Genomic DNA, 19,230 nt, shown 5'->3' on the forward strand with positions numbered 1-19,230 from the left:
ACAAAAAATCAATTTGCTAAATAATCAGTACGCAATACTATTCAAAAATTGTATGGTATGCTGCTGTTTATATTAAAAATATATTCTGGCAAATCCCAAATTATGTCCATTCGAGGTTTGAGAATTCAACTTTATGGGAGTTTTATGTAATCTTCTTACTTTCCTCATGTGCAGAGAAGTAGTTTGGATTTCATGTGCCTCATGAGCAGTTGAATACCATGGAATCAGAGTCATCTTGCAGGAGGCCACCTTCCAAATTGCAAGCTGTCCAAGCTACATTAATTTATGGATACAGGGCAGTTTGCTGGTTTACAGTATCATTTACATTGTTTTGGTTGATTTCTTTTACTGTTTTTGTCTGTATCCAAAGGTTAGACTATATAAACTTAAGGTACCATATGTTCTGTGAGATAACTTTGTACAAAACTATGCAAGTGTATAACTGGATAGCAACATTATAAAATAATTATATGATCAGTAACAGTAACTCTTGTGGTGATTGTGTCCAAGGATTTGGCTTGTTTCCCATAAATGGATGGTAATCTTGGCATGAAGGTATGTATAAGAATTTTTCCCACTGAAATTAGTGATAATTATATGTATAATTTAAGAAATATATAATGCTTATATATTTATAAATAAATATATAAGAATTTATGAAAGATTTTTCAAGAATCAATGATCCTTGTAAGACTGGGGCAAGCGTATATGCATTGAAAGTATCTATCAAGGGGTTAAAAGCAAGTCAATCTCTATTAGCAAAATTTGGATTGTTTTTAATTTTCTCCTTTTGGTCTGTTCCTGTTTTAAAATTTTTCTAGAATGAGTATGTATTATTTTTGCAAGGAAAACAGTTATAAATAAGAGTAAAAGGTGCAATTAAAGATTATAAACCAACGCTTCTCTTGGAAAACTGGGGTAGAGAACTATTGGAAATTGTTGCATTCAACTATGAAAGTTGGGGTCCAAATGTCATTAGAGTGAACCAGAATGCTCAGGAGGGGGAACCACTGAAAAATGCACACGTTTGGTTCTCTTTCTTTCCACCCCACCTTTCTTGGATCTTCATAGGAACACCTGTATAACAGGTGGTGGCCTGCTTTTGGCCCACTGGGAGAGAAAGCAGTGAGGAAAAATTAACAGCAGAAGAAAATGTTGGACAGTTTGGGCGAGTGAAATTTTTGTGGCCTGAATATTTTTGGAGACTACCTACAAGCCTTATTTAGGTATGAAGTCTGCCTAATATTAGTGACTGACATTTTGGGGGGCTTGTTAGTTACTGGGGAAGGAGGAGGAGAGAAGGAATGTCACCTTCTCAGATACAAAGTGTGACTCTGTGCAGTGGCTCCTGTCTATTCTACATGGACCTTGAACGTAAGTTATGGCAGTGTTAAAAAAGAAATCACTGATCTATTACAATTTTCTCTTCACCAGAGCTTCTCAAACTTGAGTGTGCATGGAAAACAACTGGGGACCCATTAAAATGCAGATTTGGATTCAGTAATTCTGGGGTGGGGCCTGGATTCTGCATTGCTAACAAACTCTCAGGTGAGGCTTTTGATGCTGCTGATCTAGGGTCTGAGCAGAACCGTGGAGGGCATCTTGAACAGCACCCCTCTCAAGCTAACTGCCCCCAGAGGGCACTCGGGGAACCCTTCTGCCTGGTCTCATTAGGCTCTTGCTTTAGTCAGCTGCTGGAAGGGGATTGGATGGATTGCTATGAAGAACACTGAAGGTCAAGTATAAGCCTAGGATAGCACTCACAGTGACTGGTGCATAACTATAGACCAGAAGAAACAGGAAAACATTTTTTAAAAGTTAATAGGGAAGGAAAAAGATTATACATGTTATCTGAATCAGAGTTAAGTACGAACAGACTAACAACTGTGAACAGAGGAGCTCCTCAATCACAGGCAAGAGTCTTCTAAAGCCCAGTAGGAGGTTCCCTTCATGAATGAGTGGGTCCCAGGTTCTCAGGAGACCTCCCCCAACAACAGAGCCCCAGTGCAGGCCACACACCTTTGCTGGGAAGAAAAGCAGAGGGCCTTTCCTGTCGCTTGCATCATTTTTCCTGCTCTGGTTTTATCCTGGAAGCCTTGGGATCGGAGAAATTTTCCCAGTTCGTTTTCTTCTTGAGACAAGACTGATGGAGAAAAGACCAAAAGGAGTCATGAACAATGAACATTTTTATGACAGAGAGGAGAGAGACAAATCACAAGGTCCTCTCTCTTCTAAAGGCAAAAACGAGATGAAATTAAATCCAAGTGGAAGGCTACAAGGTAAGCCTCCACCGCATTTAACTTTCATGCTGTTCTTCCATTTACGAAACGAGAGATCAAATTCACTTGAGTGCATCTGTCAGTGCGTTTGGTGCTCTGTAATCAGAACCAGAAAATGACCTCTGTACTGAAAAGCGAGCTGATAATGTGCTGCTTCGAGCTGAAATAAAAGAGTTGGGTCTGTCAAATATGACTGTGGGAATCTTTTGTGGCGGCCTATAATGTAGGGCCAGTTTCCCCCTATTATTCCCTCTTCCTGACTTTCTAATCCCTGCTTTCTGAGTTACATTCCACTTGATTGTAAAGCAATTCAAATACCTTATCCATGGCATAGGTCTTGGCTGGAGCAGGGGGTGGAGGTTGAGGGTATGTAGGTAATCAAGTTGGTGACTTGGTAGATTTTTAAAATGCAGGGCTGGAACCCAATCTGAATTGCTAATGCCTAATCTTGACCTTACTCTTTGTTCTTATTTTATAAAATTGAGGTATAACTGACATACAACATTGCATTAGTTCCAGGCGTACAACATAATGATTCAATATTTGCATATATTTGGCCTTATTTTTTAAAGACAACCTCAGAGGGTGCTATTGGTGAGAAAGTGACTGGTACAAGCTCTCTACAGACTGATTTGGCAGTAAATATTAAAAAGTCAGAATTGTACACATCTTTTGACGTTGTACTTCTGTTAGGAGTAAACTACGTCCTGAAGAAGTAGTAAAAATGGGCACAAAGATGTATATACAGATATAATCATAGCCTAGTTATTTATAGTAGCAAAACATTCTCTTTCCCTACCTTGGGGACTGATTTGATCAATGCAGTGCATCCACACAATGGATGCATGGGCTGCTAGGCAGCTACTGGTCCGAATACACATTCACCAACAGCTGAGCCACAGGCAAGCAGTGACACGGAGCTTCCCAGAATGGTTTTTCTCTGAACACAGACTTTGCTAGGGACACACTTTGAACACTACTCTTATTTCACATTTCTGTACTGACGCATTTACCAATCATTTGTCTCTAAAAATGCTTTCTAAATGCTACCAGGATTCTTGTCTGCTTTCATGAACAATCCAGACTTCTTTCAGAATGCATCCCATTCCTGACACTATCCCCCCAACAACAGCTGTAAAACATTAGCCAGGAACCAAGAATCCAAAAGTGAAGGTTAAAGCTACGACTGCTTCCTTATTAATTTGTGACTAGCTTACACTCAACATTCCACGGAGAAGAGGCTTTAGAATCCATTCTTCCTGATGGTCAGTGACTACCCTCCTTCCTCTTCTGTTTCTCAAAATCAAGTTCATTGGTTAAAGCCTAGCTCAAAAGCTACTTCCTCTGTGAAGCAGGTGATCCCTCTTTCTCTGTGACAGCAGCGCCCTCTCGGCACCTGGTACTGGGGTGTCCGTGGGTGGGCAACGTGTCTATCTTTCCCGTGAGAACCTAAGCTTTCTCAGGACAGGGACCTCGTCCAAACTATGGATTCCCAAGACTGAGCATAGAGTCTTATTCAGGGCACTAATTAAATGCTTGTGAAATTGAACTAACTATAACTTTTGCCTTGTTATCGCTGTATACTTCACTCTAAATATTTATCTGATACTTATGTCCTGGTTCTAGGTAATTTTTTTAAATTCCTATAATTATATGAAGCTTTGTTGTTTTTTAATACCTTCCATTCTTCCTCCTCTCCACTTACTAATATGGGACTCAACTGCACAATAAGGAAAATTTCACACTTTTGTTTATAACAGTATGAGGCTACTGTCACCTTTTTTACCTTGAAACCTCAAGTCACGTACAAATGAACACATGAACTTAAGGCTAGGAAGAAACCAATTCATGGTACCTGAATGACTACAAGCGTGGTGAAATGTAGTCTTTCCTAAATAAACCTAAGTAGACTGAAGCACTTGAGAATCCATTTTTGGTTATTTTACACACTTGAGGATTAAACTTGGACTGGAAAGACAGGCTTCATTTTAAGAGCTGGAATCTGGTAATGGGCAGCGCTGCTCAGAGGGTGGTGGAAAAAGTTTGAGTGGCATCAGGCTACAGGTTGGATGACTTAGTGATGACTGTGTCATCTTCCAAGAAGGGATGTTCATTCCTTAATTTTAATTTTAAAACTCAAATACTGAAATAAATTTATAGAAGTTTAAAATTCAGGTGCAATACAGGTATCAGATAACTCAAATGTTTCTACTTATAAGGTTTCACTCAACTGGGACCTAATTCAGAGACAAATAAAAATCTTTTCATGTTTAACTCCTAATTAGATTTTCAGATGTGCCCTGATAAGGGAACCAAAGAACTACAAAACCAATTAGCTTGGCAACATTAATTCACTTAGCACAAATTTATGAATGATCTCATATGTACTAAGCACTGTTCTTGTCACTGGGAATAAAGAGATGGACAAGACACATGAGGACCCTGCTCTGATGCAGTTTATGTTCAAGCAGCAGACAGAAAATAAAAAATACAAAATTCAAAACACAAGAAGAAAAATACCAGATTGGGGGCGGGAGGGTGGCGAGTAAGAGAGAGTGATTGGTAGCTGCTTTGGGCTGGGCGGTCAGGGAAGGCATCTCTGAGCAGATGACCATTAAGCTGAGCTCTGAAGGATACGGGGCCACTAGAGACAATGAGGGCAGGGACATCCCAGATGGAGGAAACAGTGAGTGCAAAAGGCCTGAGGTCACATCGTGGGTAAGAGCAAAAGTGGCTGGAGAGGTGAACTGGGTCAGATTGTGTAGGAATTTGTAAGCCATGGAGTAGAAGTATACATCTTACTTTAAGTACTTATTGGAGGCTTTTCAGCAGAGAAGCAATATGATCCAATGTACATTTTAATTTATTTTTAAAAATAAATTTATTTTATTTTATTTATTTAGTTTTGGCTGCTTTGGGTCTTCCTTGCTGTGCGTGGGCTTTCTCTAGTTGCGGTGAGTGGGGGCTACTCTTCGTTGTGGTGACTTCTCTTGCTGCAGAGCACGGGCTCTAGAGCACAGGCTCAGTAGTTGTGGCACACGGGCTTAGCTGCTCCGCGACATGTGGGATCTTCCTGGACCAGGGCTCGAACCCACGTCCCCTGCATTGGCAGGCAGATTCTTAACCACTGTGCCACCAAGGAAGCCCCAATGTACATTTTTAAGAAAGCCTTATTTTGAAATAATTTTAGGCTGATAGAAAAAATTGTAAATAGGATACAGAGTTCCTGTGTACCCTTCTTCCCCTAATGTTACATAACCATGGTAGAATGATCAAAATAAGGAAAATAACATTGGTACAATACCACTACCTAAACCACAATCTTATTGAATTTTCCTAGTTTTCCCATTAATGTCCTTTTTTCTTTTCCAGGATCCCACATTGAGTTGTCAAGCCTCTTTAGTCTCCTTCAACCTGTGACAGTTCCTCAGGCTTTTTTGTCTTTTATGACCTTGCCGCCCTTTAAGAGTACTGCTCAGGAATTTTGTGGACTGTCCCTCAACTTGGGTTTGTCTACTTTCTCATGATTAGACTGGGGTTACAGACTTGGGGGAAGGAAACCGCAGAGGTGGAGTGCCCTTCTTAGTGTTTCATATCAGGGCTACCGGAAATCAACACACATTATTACTGACGGTGTTAACCTCCATCATTTGGTTCATGTCATGTCTACTGGATTTCCCCACTGTAAAATTATGATTTTTTTCCTTTTGTAATTATTAAAAATTTGGGGGGTAAATACAGAAGACTATGTAAAGGTCCAGTTTCTCCTCAAACTTTCACTCACTAATTAAAACATCTTTCAGTGAATCTTGCCTGCCACAGTTCTTACTGTGGTATTTACCTAATGGTGATGCTGTGGTTCCCTCATTCTTTCTAGATTTATTAATTGCAATTATTTTATAAGCAAGAACTGTCTCTTCTCCCCCATTTGCTTTTTTGTTTGTTTTCTTAGAAATAATAGCAGCATTTAATAATGTGAATGGATATAAGCTTAACACAAAAGTCAGATATATTTTTATTCTCCAGTAGCAAAAATATAGAAAACATAAAGAGGGGATTCCACTTAGAATTGTATCAACGAAATATTACGTGCATAAGAATAAATCCAAAAAATGATACCCAATACCTGTAAAGGAAAAATTCTAAAACTCTGTGAAGCAGTATTCAAGAGTACCCAACTAAAAAGATATAAACTATGTTTCTGGATAGGAAGACTTAATATCATGAAAATATCAGTTTGTTTTTTTGTTTATTTCCATACACACTTAATGGACATTTATCTTACTTCATGGGCTCTAACCTAATACAATCAGTTATTTACTTTGTTGCTCAAATTGTCCCAGCTTTGACCACTGGGAGCTCTGGGAGATTGCTGACTGCGCTCTGACTGCAGTGCAGATGATGGGCTGGAGAAGGAAAAAGTGGAGGCAGGGAGATCAGTTAGGAAGCTGATGCAGCAAACCAAGTAAGAGTGCTGATGGTGGCCTGAACTAAGGCGGTGGCTGTGAAGAGGTACAGCAGGGAGGATCTGAAAGCAAAGTAGGTGACAAAATGGACCAGCATTTGTGGCTGACTGGATATGGGACAGAAGAATGTTGGGGGCAGTGTGTCATGTGTCTGGATTCCTCATACCCAAGACTATGGAGTTCTAGCCCTGGAGAATTCTTAGCTCAAACACTTAGTAAATAGTAACACAGGTAATTTACAAAATTCTGCCTCTAAGTCCTAGGATTTTGTACTTCCGAAAAACAGTCTTCATAAAAGTTTACTAATGAAGGAAAATGTCCAACTGTTAATTTGTGATTACTGGAAAGGGGTTTGGCAGTAGTCAGAAACAAACTTCTCAGAGTCTAGTCTCAGAAATACAGAAATTGTACTCTTAAATGACCTACAAATGGAAATTTAAAAACATACTAACATACGTACAACTTGATATTTAGTATTTCAGAGACAACTTTGTTGGTAATTATTTTAAGATGGGATGACAATAGGAAAATCTTGTTCCCTAAAAAACCCAATATCTGACATAGAAAATGTTCAGGAAGAAGCGCTGTCAACAAAATATAGTCAATGAATTAACTGTTGCCTTCTCTCTCCATTTGGTCATTTTAAAAGGAACAAAATTGGACATAAGAGAGCCTGGGCAATCAAATAAAAACAATGCCAAATCCCAAGATATAAAACTGAAAAAACTTTTTTATAATTAGGAAAATAAATGGCACGTACTTATCCATGGTAGACTCAATGTAAAATTCTTCTGTTATGGTACTTGCATTGAAAAACAGCCTATGTAAAGAATTTCCGATAAAATGATTAAAGACCCCACCCCACCAATTAAAGAGTAAAGACAGACACTCCTAAATAGTAGTTTCCTTGTCTTGCTTCCTAAACATATAAAATTATATATTAAGGCAAAATATCCAATTTCTTACTGTCTATTTGGTCAATATTCACACTTATGGCATACTTACAACAGATTCTCTTTTGATAGAGTACAATTGCTTTAGACAAGTCCAGACAGGTTCTCTGAATCGAGTGAAACAGCTATAATAAAAATACAAACAAAATGCTAAACAAAACAGACAGCAGTGAAATAAAAAACAAATTATATTGAATATAACCATAGCATTTGATTTGCCCACTAAAAACAAGATCGTATGCCTAAATGAGCTTGGTGTTACGTGGTATACTGAACAGAAAATGTGACCAAACCTTTTAAATATGCCCCTATTTTTCTATATTTATTAGAATTCATCAGCTCTGCGATCTACATTGAGATCTGCAGAAGGATGATTTCCTCCAGACATTGAAATAATAGCTGAAAACCAGAAATCCTAAGTGAGGGGCCCAATTAGAGGACTTGGTAAACCAGAGACCCAATATTCCTTCATAATTGAATTTATTTCTTTTACCACTTACTGTCTCTTTTTTCAGATGGAAGATCTGTCAATTAAGCATCTTATTTAAAACACAACATTAGCTTACTTTGTGATCCTAATGCATTTTACGGTAGGCTTAAACAACTCTATAAAAACAAACAAATATCAATCAGCTGAATGTTCTGTCTGCTTTGAAGAGATCTGGTAAAACGGAGTTTAGCTAGCAGCTCCTATCACTCATTATCTTCCCAATTATTTCATAAAATATACAGAGAAGAAACCTAATGTCATGCTATGGCCATAACAGAGAAAATTAAGGGAAAAGCAGGTGGGCTGTATGGAGAAGAATCTCACTAGATTTTAACTTATGGTGGTTCTGGTCTTTGCTTCAGAAATGTAGACAGTTCAAGAGAAGACAGAACAATTGTAAACCAACTATACTACAATAAAAATTTAAAAAGAAAAACAGAGCAGAGACTTCACACTTTCTCCATCCTCTGTCCACCGACTCAGAGACCAGGGCTGCTATCAATTAGAAAACCTGGCAGACAAACATTATGCCTCTGAGGAGCCATCCAGGGAAGCAGGGCAAGGGATTCTTCTCTCTTCCCTGGCTTACTGGCCATGGTGATGTAGTAATGATGCCCTAGTACTACAAAGCACTTCACAGTTGGGTCAAAACAGAAGATCGGCTTCATGATATAAATGATCAAATGTTCTAATAAAAATGAATGCATGCATATATACTTGAAAGATTAAAAACCATGCCTATGAATGCTTAATATGATAAATTTGGTCATGTAAAGTATAAATTTTACTAAATCTCATGTCATTACACTTCCTCCTCTACCTATTTAGGGAAAAAACAAAAACCCTTTACCATAAAACAAAACAGAAAATCAGCAGTCTGAGTATGTTCCTTAACAAATGCTTGATAACAGTATTCTGGGTCACAAACTATCAACACATTCCTGAACATAGGAGCAAGGACGTTAAAGAAAGTATGTTCAAGGGCTATTCTGCTGTTACTGTTCACTTTTTAAAAACTGAAGTATAAATTAAATGCAATAAAATGCACACCTCTGGGGAGTTCCGTTCTGTGAGTTTGACAATTGTATACACTCTTGTAATCATACCCAAAGTAAGATAAGAAACATTTCCACTATCTAGTCAGTCTGCTCTGCTGTGGCAACCACTAAAAGACTTCTGTCACCACAGGTTAGTTTTGTCAGTTCTTGTACTTAAGAGCTGTTTTTCAGAAAATGATTTCATTAACAAGCAATTCTGACAAATATTTAAACTTAGTGAACATTTCTACATGAGCTTCCCAACAGACTGTAATAGAATCTGACCATCATTACAGCTTGGCATACAAGCTTTCTTTGCCAGCAGAATACAAGTTCTTGTTTCATCAGCTAGTCTTCTATGGATAACTTAGTTGAAAAGCGCATCAAAATGGTCTGCACATCGTTTTCATATGCTTTATTGGTGGAATCCGTTCTCCTTCTCTATAAACATCAACATCGGTATTAAAACATTCCTGCAACAGAAATCTTTATCATGTGTAAAATGATTAGTCACAGTTAAGTACTTTGGATGCTATGTGCCTAGGACAGCAGGTATTTTGATTAAAGTACAGTTGGTTCAGTGAAAATGCTTCTGCAAGAACCTAAATATAAACATAAAATGACTGTATTGTGTTTCACGTGCTAGAAAATAACATATTCAATTACTTTTTTGAGTAATGCTTGTATTTACTAGGTTGTTAAGAGGAAAAAAAGATAAATCTATAAGATGTGAAAAGCATATGCAACTTACAATCATTTCAATTCTATTTAGAATACTAAAATCAGAATAGAGGCTTCCTGGCTCTACTTTTCTCCGTTGAAGCAATCTCTGCTAGAACATCTCTGTCAAACCCAGCTTCTGTTAGAACAATTCCACTGACAGGAGAAAGGGTTGGGAACTCATCTTAACTGCATTAACACGTACACTTATACAGTTAATACTTACTGAATGTGTACTGAGTGTCATGGAATCTGACCCCCTGGTGGAGGGAAGGCAGGCAAACAAACAGACACTTGAGATAATTCCATGAGAGATGAGTACTATGAATAGTGGCCCTGGGTCTGGTTCTACCGTCAGATGCACAGAATGAATCTTATCCCTCTTCCACATGACAGGCCTTCCCAGAGAACTGACAATTAACATATTTCCCCTCAACCTCTCTGTTCCAGAAAAACCATGGCTTGCACCACCCTGGTCACCCTTCTCAGAAAGCTTTATGAAATCTTGAGCTTTTGATTTTTGTCTCATTAAGTGTTCAGCTCAGTAACTTTAGCTTATGTATTAAATTTAGATATCATTCTGAATTCTTATCAGACCACGTGACATGTTATCTCTCTCTGTGCCCTGTCATTCACAGAAGTGTTAAGTACGCTTTTTAAATTTTGGGTTTTTTAAAATTAATTTTTCTTGGAGTATAGTTGATTTACAATGTTGTGTTAGTTTCTGCTGTACAGCAAATGCTTTTTAAATTCTGATCTAAAGTACTGGCAGAATGTCCAGCAATCAGGGAATTAGTGGGCCTTTAACCAGTTGTACTAGTATTCAAGGATCATTCAGATATGAATTCAGCTTACTGTATTATTAACTAGTCTAACTAAATATTGGTTAATTCAATTCTAGAATTTTCCAGGATTCAATACAAGCTTATTAGACTCACTTTCCAGGATCTTTTGCCGTCATCCTGTTTTCTTTTTTTTCTAAATGTAAACATTTGCCTGACCCTAGTGTTGCTATCACTGGCAATGGCTCTTAGAGTGCATTAATGTTTTTCAACAAACATTTATTGAGAATTTACCACATTCCATGCATTCCAACGAAGTGCTTGAAAAACAAATTAACTGAGGCATACTGGGGGTTACAGGAGAATTTGTGGGTTTTTAAAAAATATGCTGGGATTGAGTTAATCTGATCCTAGATTTTCCTTATGAACTAGCTGTTTGCAGTATGTTTTCAAATACAAAGCACATCTATGCTTGCCCCCGTGAATACATTCTCAGACCCTGAGCCTAGCAAGGTGGCTGTGCTGGGGCTGAGGGCAATGAAGCGCTCACCTCCAGCTTGGCATCCAGGTCTGCGTCGGAGGCAACGACGTGTTCGTCTTCCTTCTTCCCTGTGGCTTTAATAAAGGCCTGCTTCGTTTCCCAATACTTCTGCTGCATCTTATTTACAACTGATTTATCTTGAGCATATCGATCGTGTAAGTCCCACGGATAACTGCTAAAAGGCATTCGAAGAGCCATTTTACTCATGACTTTCAAAAAAGTTAAGATATTATAGTGTGAACAAATGTATCCAAACATTTACAACATTAATAAACATATAAGTACTTTCTTACATGGTTATTACACCAAAAGGTTAATCAAGTCTAACTTATACCAAAACCTTAAAAGTTAGTGAGGAAATAAAGAAACTTTTGCAGGAAATTGAGAAACTAAACCTTGAGGAGTTTAGATATCCAAAGACTGGACACACTCCTTTCAGAAGTAGACAAAGTGAGGCCAAGTCAGGCAAGGTGACTGCCTCAAGCGCCCCAGTGAGTCAGAGATAAAGCCGAACACCAATGTTCTCTCCAGCCCAGCATTACGGCCAACAATGAAGTGATGGCAGAAAAGTAGAGATAAGGGGCTGAAAAACAGCATACATCAAATCTGTATCACAGAGGTACCTAACACAGTCAAACTCATAGAATCAGAGAATAGAATGGTGGTTTCCAGAGGTTGAGGAGGAAATGGGAAATTACTAATCGACGGGCATACAATTTCAACGGTGCAAGGTGAATAAGTTCTAGAGATCTGCTGTACAACACTGTGCCTAGAGTTCACAGCACTGTATTCTACACTTAAAAGTTTGTTAAAAGGGTAGATCTCATGTTTAGTATTCTTACTACAGTCAAATAAAATTTTGAAAACTAGAAAAGTATTAAAAAATTGATTATGGGTTTCTCATACTAAAACTTTAAATTCTTAAACATAAATGCTTAAAATACCGATAGGAAGCCATTCTTCAGGAACAGCACAGTGAAGATCATATCAAAAAGTATGTAAGGAAGAAATTGGAAAAAAATTCAATTCAGAATAAAATGGAGTTCTGTAAAAGTGACCAGGGTACCCAAATATTGACAGAAAGTTTGCCACTGGTGTTCCATCCCTCCTTGCTTTGTCTACACCTCCCTCCTGTCTAAGGTTCCTGTCCAAAACCTCACACAGGACCCCCAGGCATCTCCCTCTGCAGACATGTAACTTCTTCCACCCCATCCCATTAGCACTCAAAATGTGCCCGACTTGTGTCCTAAAACAGAAATTGCTTTATACTACTATACCAAAATATGTATCTCAAAACTCGATGATTTACACTCTCCTGCCAGATAACATTTACAAGTTTCAATTCACACATTTGTTCTTAAAAAATCAGTTTCAGATGACTTCCTTAGCAATGGTTATCTTTGGAAAGAGGAGAAGGATTATGGTTTACTTTATGTCTTTCTGCATCATTTCAAAGTTTGGAATAAGTCCAGCTATTTCATGTACAGGCATGATGACTGTACTTAATAATATTGTATTCAACACTGGAAATAGGCTAGGAGAGGAGCATTACTCTTCATGTGCACTCATCACACACAAAAAGTGGTAACTATAAAAGGAGATGATATGTTGGGACTTCCCTGGTGGGGAAGTGGTTAAGACTCCGTGCTCCCAATGCAGGGGGCCCAGGTTTGATCCCTGGTCAGGGAACTAGATCCCACATGCATGCCACAGCTAAGAGTTTGCATGCCACAACTAAGGAGCCCGTGTGCTACCCACCTGCTGCAACTAAAGACCCAGAGCAACCAAATAAATTAATTAAATAAATTTTAAAAGATGGTATGTTAACTAGCTTGACTGTAGTAATCATTTCACTATGCATATCAAATTATATTGCACACCTTAAATATATATAATTTTTATTTAAAACATATCAATAAAAACCATTTTGTTATGAGCTTAAATCAGAGAAAATAAGATGAAAATATGTATAGCTTTTATGTAAAAGATAATCCCTCTACACAGTATGTGCATTAAAAGATGGTAAGAATATACTCCCCCAAACTGTGGCTATTTCAGGGGAAAGGAATTTTAAGAGTGGGGACTAGGATGGATTTCTTTCTATTGTGGTTTTTGTTTTTGTTTTTGTTTTTTTTGCGGTACGCGGGCCTCTCACTGCTGTGGCCTCTCCCGTTGCGGAGCACAGGCTCCGGACGCGCAGGCTCAGCGGCCATGGCTCACGGGCCCAGCCGCTCCGCGGCATGTGGGATCTTCCCGCACTGGGGCACGAACCCGTGTCCCCTGCATTGGCAGGCGGACTCTCAACCACTGCGCCACCAGGGAAGCCCAGTTTTTTTGTTTTTTTGGTCAAAGGTCATGGATTAACAACAAAAAAATTCTATTTCGAGGGGGGAAAAAAAGGACTTTAGAGGTCATTTAGTGAACATGCCTCACCCGTTATTTAACAAATGAGGAATCTTAGGTTTCAAAACGTTAAGAATCTTGCCCAAAATCACACAGGATTAAAATCCAAGGCTCTAAATCCCAGCGTAGTGCGCATTTCAATGTTCTCTGCAGCCCTTGTATTTCAGCAGCAAGCAATGAAGTGGCACAGTAATGGGAGAAGGACTATGGGGAAGGGCTCATCTCCTGGGACTCTCCAATCTCTCCTAGGTGGATGACAACTACCTACTTCCCTGAGCCTGCTGCCAGGATATGACAGCCATTACGAGGGTCACAGGATGAAGCCATCCTTTTGTCTTAATGAGGCAAGCTGGAACAATTAAAAAAATAGTCTGACAACTCTTACAGAGCTGTCAGTTGGGGATACTCAGGGAAACTAAATCCCTTAGCTATTTATTAATTACCTTTTAAAGCTCATTACATTTTAAGACATGCAAAGTACTTTTAAAGTTTGACATTTGATATTACAGAGGACTTGGACCTGACTGCTTCTCTACTGAGAGAGGAGGGATTAAGAAGTATATTCCTTGGGGCGCTAACCGTAGCGCAGCGGTTAAGTATCCGCCTGCCAATGCAGGGGACACAGGTTCGAGCCCTGGTCCAGGAAGATCCCACACGTCGCGGAGCAACTAAGCCCATGCGCCACAACTACTGAGTCTGCGCTCTAGAGCCCATGAGCCGCAACTACTGAAGCCCGCGCACCTAGAGTCCGTGCTCCGCAACAAGAGAAGCCACCGCAATGAGAAGCCCACGCACCGCAACGAGGAGTAGCCCCCGCTCGCCACAACTAGAGAAAGACTGCACGCAGCAACAAAGACCCAACTCAGCCAAAAATAAATAAGTAAATAAATAAATTTATTTTAAAAAGTATATTCCTTATTATAATCAATTGTACCTTTGAAAAATGAAAATATGCAATGCACTTTTTCATGATACAAATTAAAGAAGGTAAAAAACGACAAAGATCTGCTTGCCCAGTGGATCAAGGTTTCAGAAGGGTTCAGAAACACTGCTTGTAACAGAACTGGAATTTATAAGTGGTTTAACATGCTGTTAGATGCTTTATAGGCATGTGAAAGGCAGTGATAACACTGTCATGTAATTACCACATCTATTTTATTCAGCATCATCTACTTCCAACCATGACTGGCTCCTGAATGTTCATGAAGGTTGAAGTCATGACTATATATTAATGAGTCTGAGTTATTTTTATTGTTATTTTATAGCTGCCCTATATAAAATTCCCCTATAACCCTAATATTTGAAGTTGTAAATAAGACAGATTAAAAAATGTATCAACTCATTACACTGAAAAAAACGGTGGTAAGAAAAGCCATTGTTAGATTCCCAGGAGAAAGTTACATATAAATGAATTTCTTAGAGAATATTTTTGATTATTGGTTTTCATATTACATTTAGTAGGGATACTGAAAACTTGACTATACTCAACATTGGGTATAGGCTAACAGGTTATTTACTGCTATTGTGACTCTTGATTTTTCCATTCAGTAGACATTTATTGAGCATATACTACATGCTTTCTTCTTTCACTAGCCTCTCCCAGTTCAGAAGAGACAACAAATTACTTACCATTTGTGTCCTGACATATTTCCTTCTTCTTCCTTTTCTACTGTTGATGATTTGGGGAGAAGGGACAGGGAAAAAGCATGAGAGGATAAGTTATATTATAACCTGAAATAAAACAAATATGTTTAACAGTTACATACTATATTATAATTATACATTAATTTGACACATATAAAGTTTTTCAATCTAAGCCATTTCTAGTTGTATCTTGGGGGCCAAACATTATTACACAGTATCACTGTACCCCAATGTCTAGAGTAGTTTAGTTAAGTAACACTGGAAGAAATATCCTCAATGAAGTTTAAGAAGTGAACAGGCAAGTGGAATGAAAAAAGCAGGTTGCAAAAGACTACATAAAATATGAGACCGTAACATTCCAAACAATACTCTATATTGTTGAAATATACAATTATAGAGTGAAGGTATAAAGAATTGCATATGAAGGATGAACACTAAATTCCAAACAGCAGTTACCACTGCAGTGGGGATGCGGAATATTATTTGAGAGGAGTATACAGGGACTTTGTACCCATAATATTTTCTTTGATAAGCTAGGTGGTGAGTATACTGCATCTGTCTGTCTCTTTACAGATTTTAAATCTTTCATAATCAGTATTTCTAGAAGGTAAACCAACACATTGCAAAAACAAACAAAAAGAATTGATAACCCAGAACAAGATACCAAGAAGCGTACAAAGGAGGAAAATGAGATTATTTCAGTTTTGACCAACCAAGTACTGTATTTTCATCTCATTAGTAAATATGGGAGTCACTTGATGCCTTTGCCCCTCACTCCACTTGCCCCCCTCGTGGGAGCTAGCCAACCCCAGGGAGGGGCAGAGACAGCCAGCCCAGCCACACTTGCCTACCAGTTACTGGAAAGAACGGAGAGTTCGCTACCTAAAGGAATGGCCTCTGACCAGACACAGACTGCTGGCCACTGGAGTGAATGCTCAGAGTGTGAATGCTCTGGCTACTTCAACAACATAAACCCAATCGTTCTCCCTCTGCCTCAGAAAGGGTCCTAACAACCAGGATCCCTAAAATGATCAGAGTTTCCAAGGCTTTTTTTTTTTTAATTTATTTATTTGGGTGCACCAGGTCTTAGCTGCAGCACATGGGATCTTTGCTGCCGCATGCAGGATCTTCATTTGCGTCATGCAGGTTCTTTAGTTGCAGCATGTGGGATCTAGATCGTTCCCTGACCAGGGATTGAACCTGGGTCCCCTGCATTGGGAGCGCGCCGTCTTAGCCACTGGACCACCAGGGAAGTCTCTCCAAGGCTTTTAAAAAATGTTTTGAGGGAACGCAATTGAGGTGTTGATATTCCAGGCTTCAGGTATGGGGACAGGAAAGAGGAAGGACATTTTCTTAGAGTGTCCGGATGCCTCTGAAATGACAGCATCCCGTAACCAGCATCTCTCTTCTTCCTGGAGAGCATCCATGTGCTTTTTGGCCATTTGCATATCTTCTTTTGAGAAATGTCTATTCAAGTCCTTTGCCTATTTTTTTAATTGGGTAATTTTTTTGTTATTGTATTATAGGAGTTCTTTATATATTCTGGATATTAACCCCTTCTTTGATATATGGTTTGCAAATATTTTCTCCCAGTTGGTAGGTTGCCTTTTCACTGTTGATTGTTCTGTTTGCTGCAATTTTTTGATTAATTTTTGATTATTAATATATTTAACAATGAGTTCTTTATAGTATAATAGATAATAAAAATCACTAAACAAACTGCCCTTTTCCTGAACTTTCAGGCTATTCCCAGATTATGATGCCATACAGCAGTGTTCCTCACGGTATTGCTTACAAGTCAGTTACGCAGGAATCTTCTGGGGTGTTAACATGAAGATTCCTGGGCCCCATCCCTTACCTACTGAACTAGAATTTCTGGAAATGGGTTTGGGAATCTGCATTTGTAACAGGTTTTGCAAGTGATTCTTAAGCACATTAAAGTCTGAGAACCACAGCTAAATGGCACAAAGGAAAAATCCTCTCTAGAAATAGATCATTCTTGAACAAACTTCTGGATTATATAAGGCACTTGAACAAAGGAATCATGGGTGGCAAAATCAGGTCAGCCTACAGGGGATATCTGAATGTCTCATGAGATGGCAGTTGCAGCCCGCACTTGCATCTCTTTTAATGTATGTTTCAGTCCCATACACCAGGGACAATTAATAAACATTTTAAGATTTACTGACAAAGTCCATCTCACCTGGCCTATCACCTTCTAAATCCACAGTGTCAAAAGAACTATTTAAAAAAATTGTTATAATTCTCATCTGTTCATTCATTTCATTTCAACAGTTTGATTTATCAAACATGCATTGAGCATTTAATTAACATGTGGCAGGCACTGTCCCTGGCCTCAAGGAACCTAGAGTCTAGATCAGCTCTGTCCAATAGAAATATACTATGAGCTACATAAGTAATTTTAAATGATCTAATAACCATATTAAAAAAGTAAAAAAAAAAATAAACCCACACATATATGGTCAATTAATTCACGACAAAGGAGCCAGGAATATACAATGGGGAAAGGACAGTCTCTTCAATAAATAGTGTTGGAAAAACTGGACAGCTACATGTAAAAGAACAAAACTAGACTAGTGTCTCACACCATGTACAAAACTAAATTCAAAATGGATTAAAGAATTAAATGTAAGACCTGAAACCATAAAACTCCTAGAAGAAAACATAGCCAGTAATCTCCTTGACATAGGTCTTGGCAATAACTTTTTGAATCTGACAACAAAAGCAAAAATAAGTAAGTGGGACATCATACTAAAAGGCTTCTACTTCCTGCCTAGCAAAGGAAACCATCAACAAAATGTAAGGCAACCTACTGAATGGGAGAAAATATTTGCAAATCATATATCTGATATGGGGTTAATATCCAAAATATATAAAGAACTCATACAACTCAGCAAAAGCAATCTGATTAAAAGATGGGCAGTAGATCTGAATAGACATTCTTCTCAAGAAGACATAGAGATGGACAACAGGTACATGAAAATATGCTTAACATTACTAATCATCAGGGAAATGCAAATCAAAACCACAATGAGATATCACCTCAAACCTTTTAGAATAGCTATTATCAAAGACAAGAAATAACAAGCATTGGCGAGGATGTGGAGAAAAGAGAACCCTTGTGCACTGTTGGTGGGAATGTGGTGGGAATGTAAATTGGCATAGCAACTATGGAAAACAGTATGGAGGTTCCTCAAAAGATTAAAAATAGAACTACCATGTGATCTAGCAGTTCTACTTCTGGTTATTTACCTAAAAAAAGTGAAAACACTAACTCAAAAAGATATTCACACCCCCATGTTCACTGAAGTCTTATTTACAATAGCTAACACATGGAAACAACTTAAGTGTCCACTGATGGATGAATGGATAAAGAAATTGTTGCCTCTGTGTGTATACACACACATACACACATACTTATGATGGTATATTATTCAGCCATAAAAAAGAAGGAAACCTTGCCATTCGCAACAACATAAATGTACTTTGAGGGCATTATGCTAAGTGAAATAAGTCAAGTAGAGAAAGACAAATATCTTCTGATCTCTCTTATATGTGGAATCAAAAACAAAGAAACAAAACAAAAAACAAGCTCATAGATACAGAGAACATATTGGTGGTCACCAGAGGTGTGTGGTGAGTGGCTGGAGAAATGGGTGAAAGGAGTCAAAAGGTTAAAAAACACGGGCAAGTATACAAATAGACACCTTACCATACAAGATATACAAATGGGAAAAAAATCATATACAAAGACCCTGATAATAAGGAGATTATAAGAAAATAACAGATATGAGAAATCCTACACATTGATTAGAATGGTTACATTCCAAACAAAGCTGAAAATACCAGTCCTAGCAGGAATGTAGAATAACAGGAAAACTCATTCATTTAAAA

The 19,230-nt window shown here is 38.3% G+C and overlaps 1 protein-coding gene across 14 annotated transcripts in view; it reads right to left on the reverse strand.

Annotated features, from left to right (window-relative positions):
- The window catches only part of ICA1 (islet cell autoantigen 1), a 144,812-nt gene that overhangs the window by 111,791 nt on the left and 13,791 nt on the right, over positions 1-19,230 (reverse strand). For 4 of the 14 annotated variants that reach the window (XM_060157084.1, XM_060157086.1, XM_060157083.1 and 1 more), the window contains 4 exons: positions 15,301-15,340; positions 11,278-11,443; positions 7,751-7,823; positions 2,020-2,143 (listed from right to left, as the gene is read on the reverse strand). In XM_060157084.1, coding sequence (XP_060013067.1) covers positions 2,020-2,143; positions 7,751-7,823; positions 11,278-11,443; positions 15,301-15,317 — 380 coding nt within the window. In that variant the 5' untranslated portion in view covers positions 15,318-15,340. Of the gene's footprint in view, positions 1-2,019; positions 2,144-7,750; positions 7,824-11,277; positions 11,478-15,300; positions 15,403-19,230 lie in introns of those variants that run through there. The other 10 variants (XM_060157090.1, XM_060157095.1, XM_060157089.1 and 7 more) reach the window with 7 other exon arrangements.

Source organism: Lagenorhynchus albirostris, chromosome 8 (assembly GCF_949774975.1).
Source record: "Lagenorhynchus albirostris chromosome 8, mLagAlb1.1, whole genome shotgun sequence".
Classification (NCBI taxonomy): Eukaryota; Metazoa; Chordata; class Mammalia; order Artiodactyla; family Delphinidae; genus Lagenorhynchus; species Lagenorhynchus albirostris.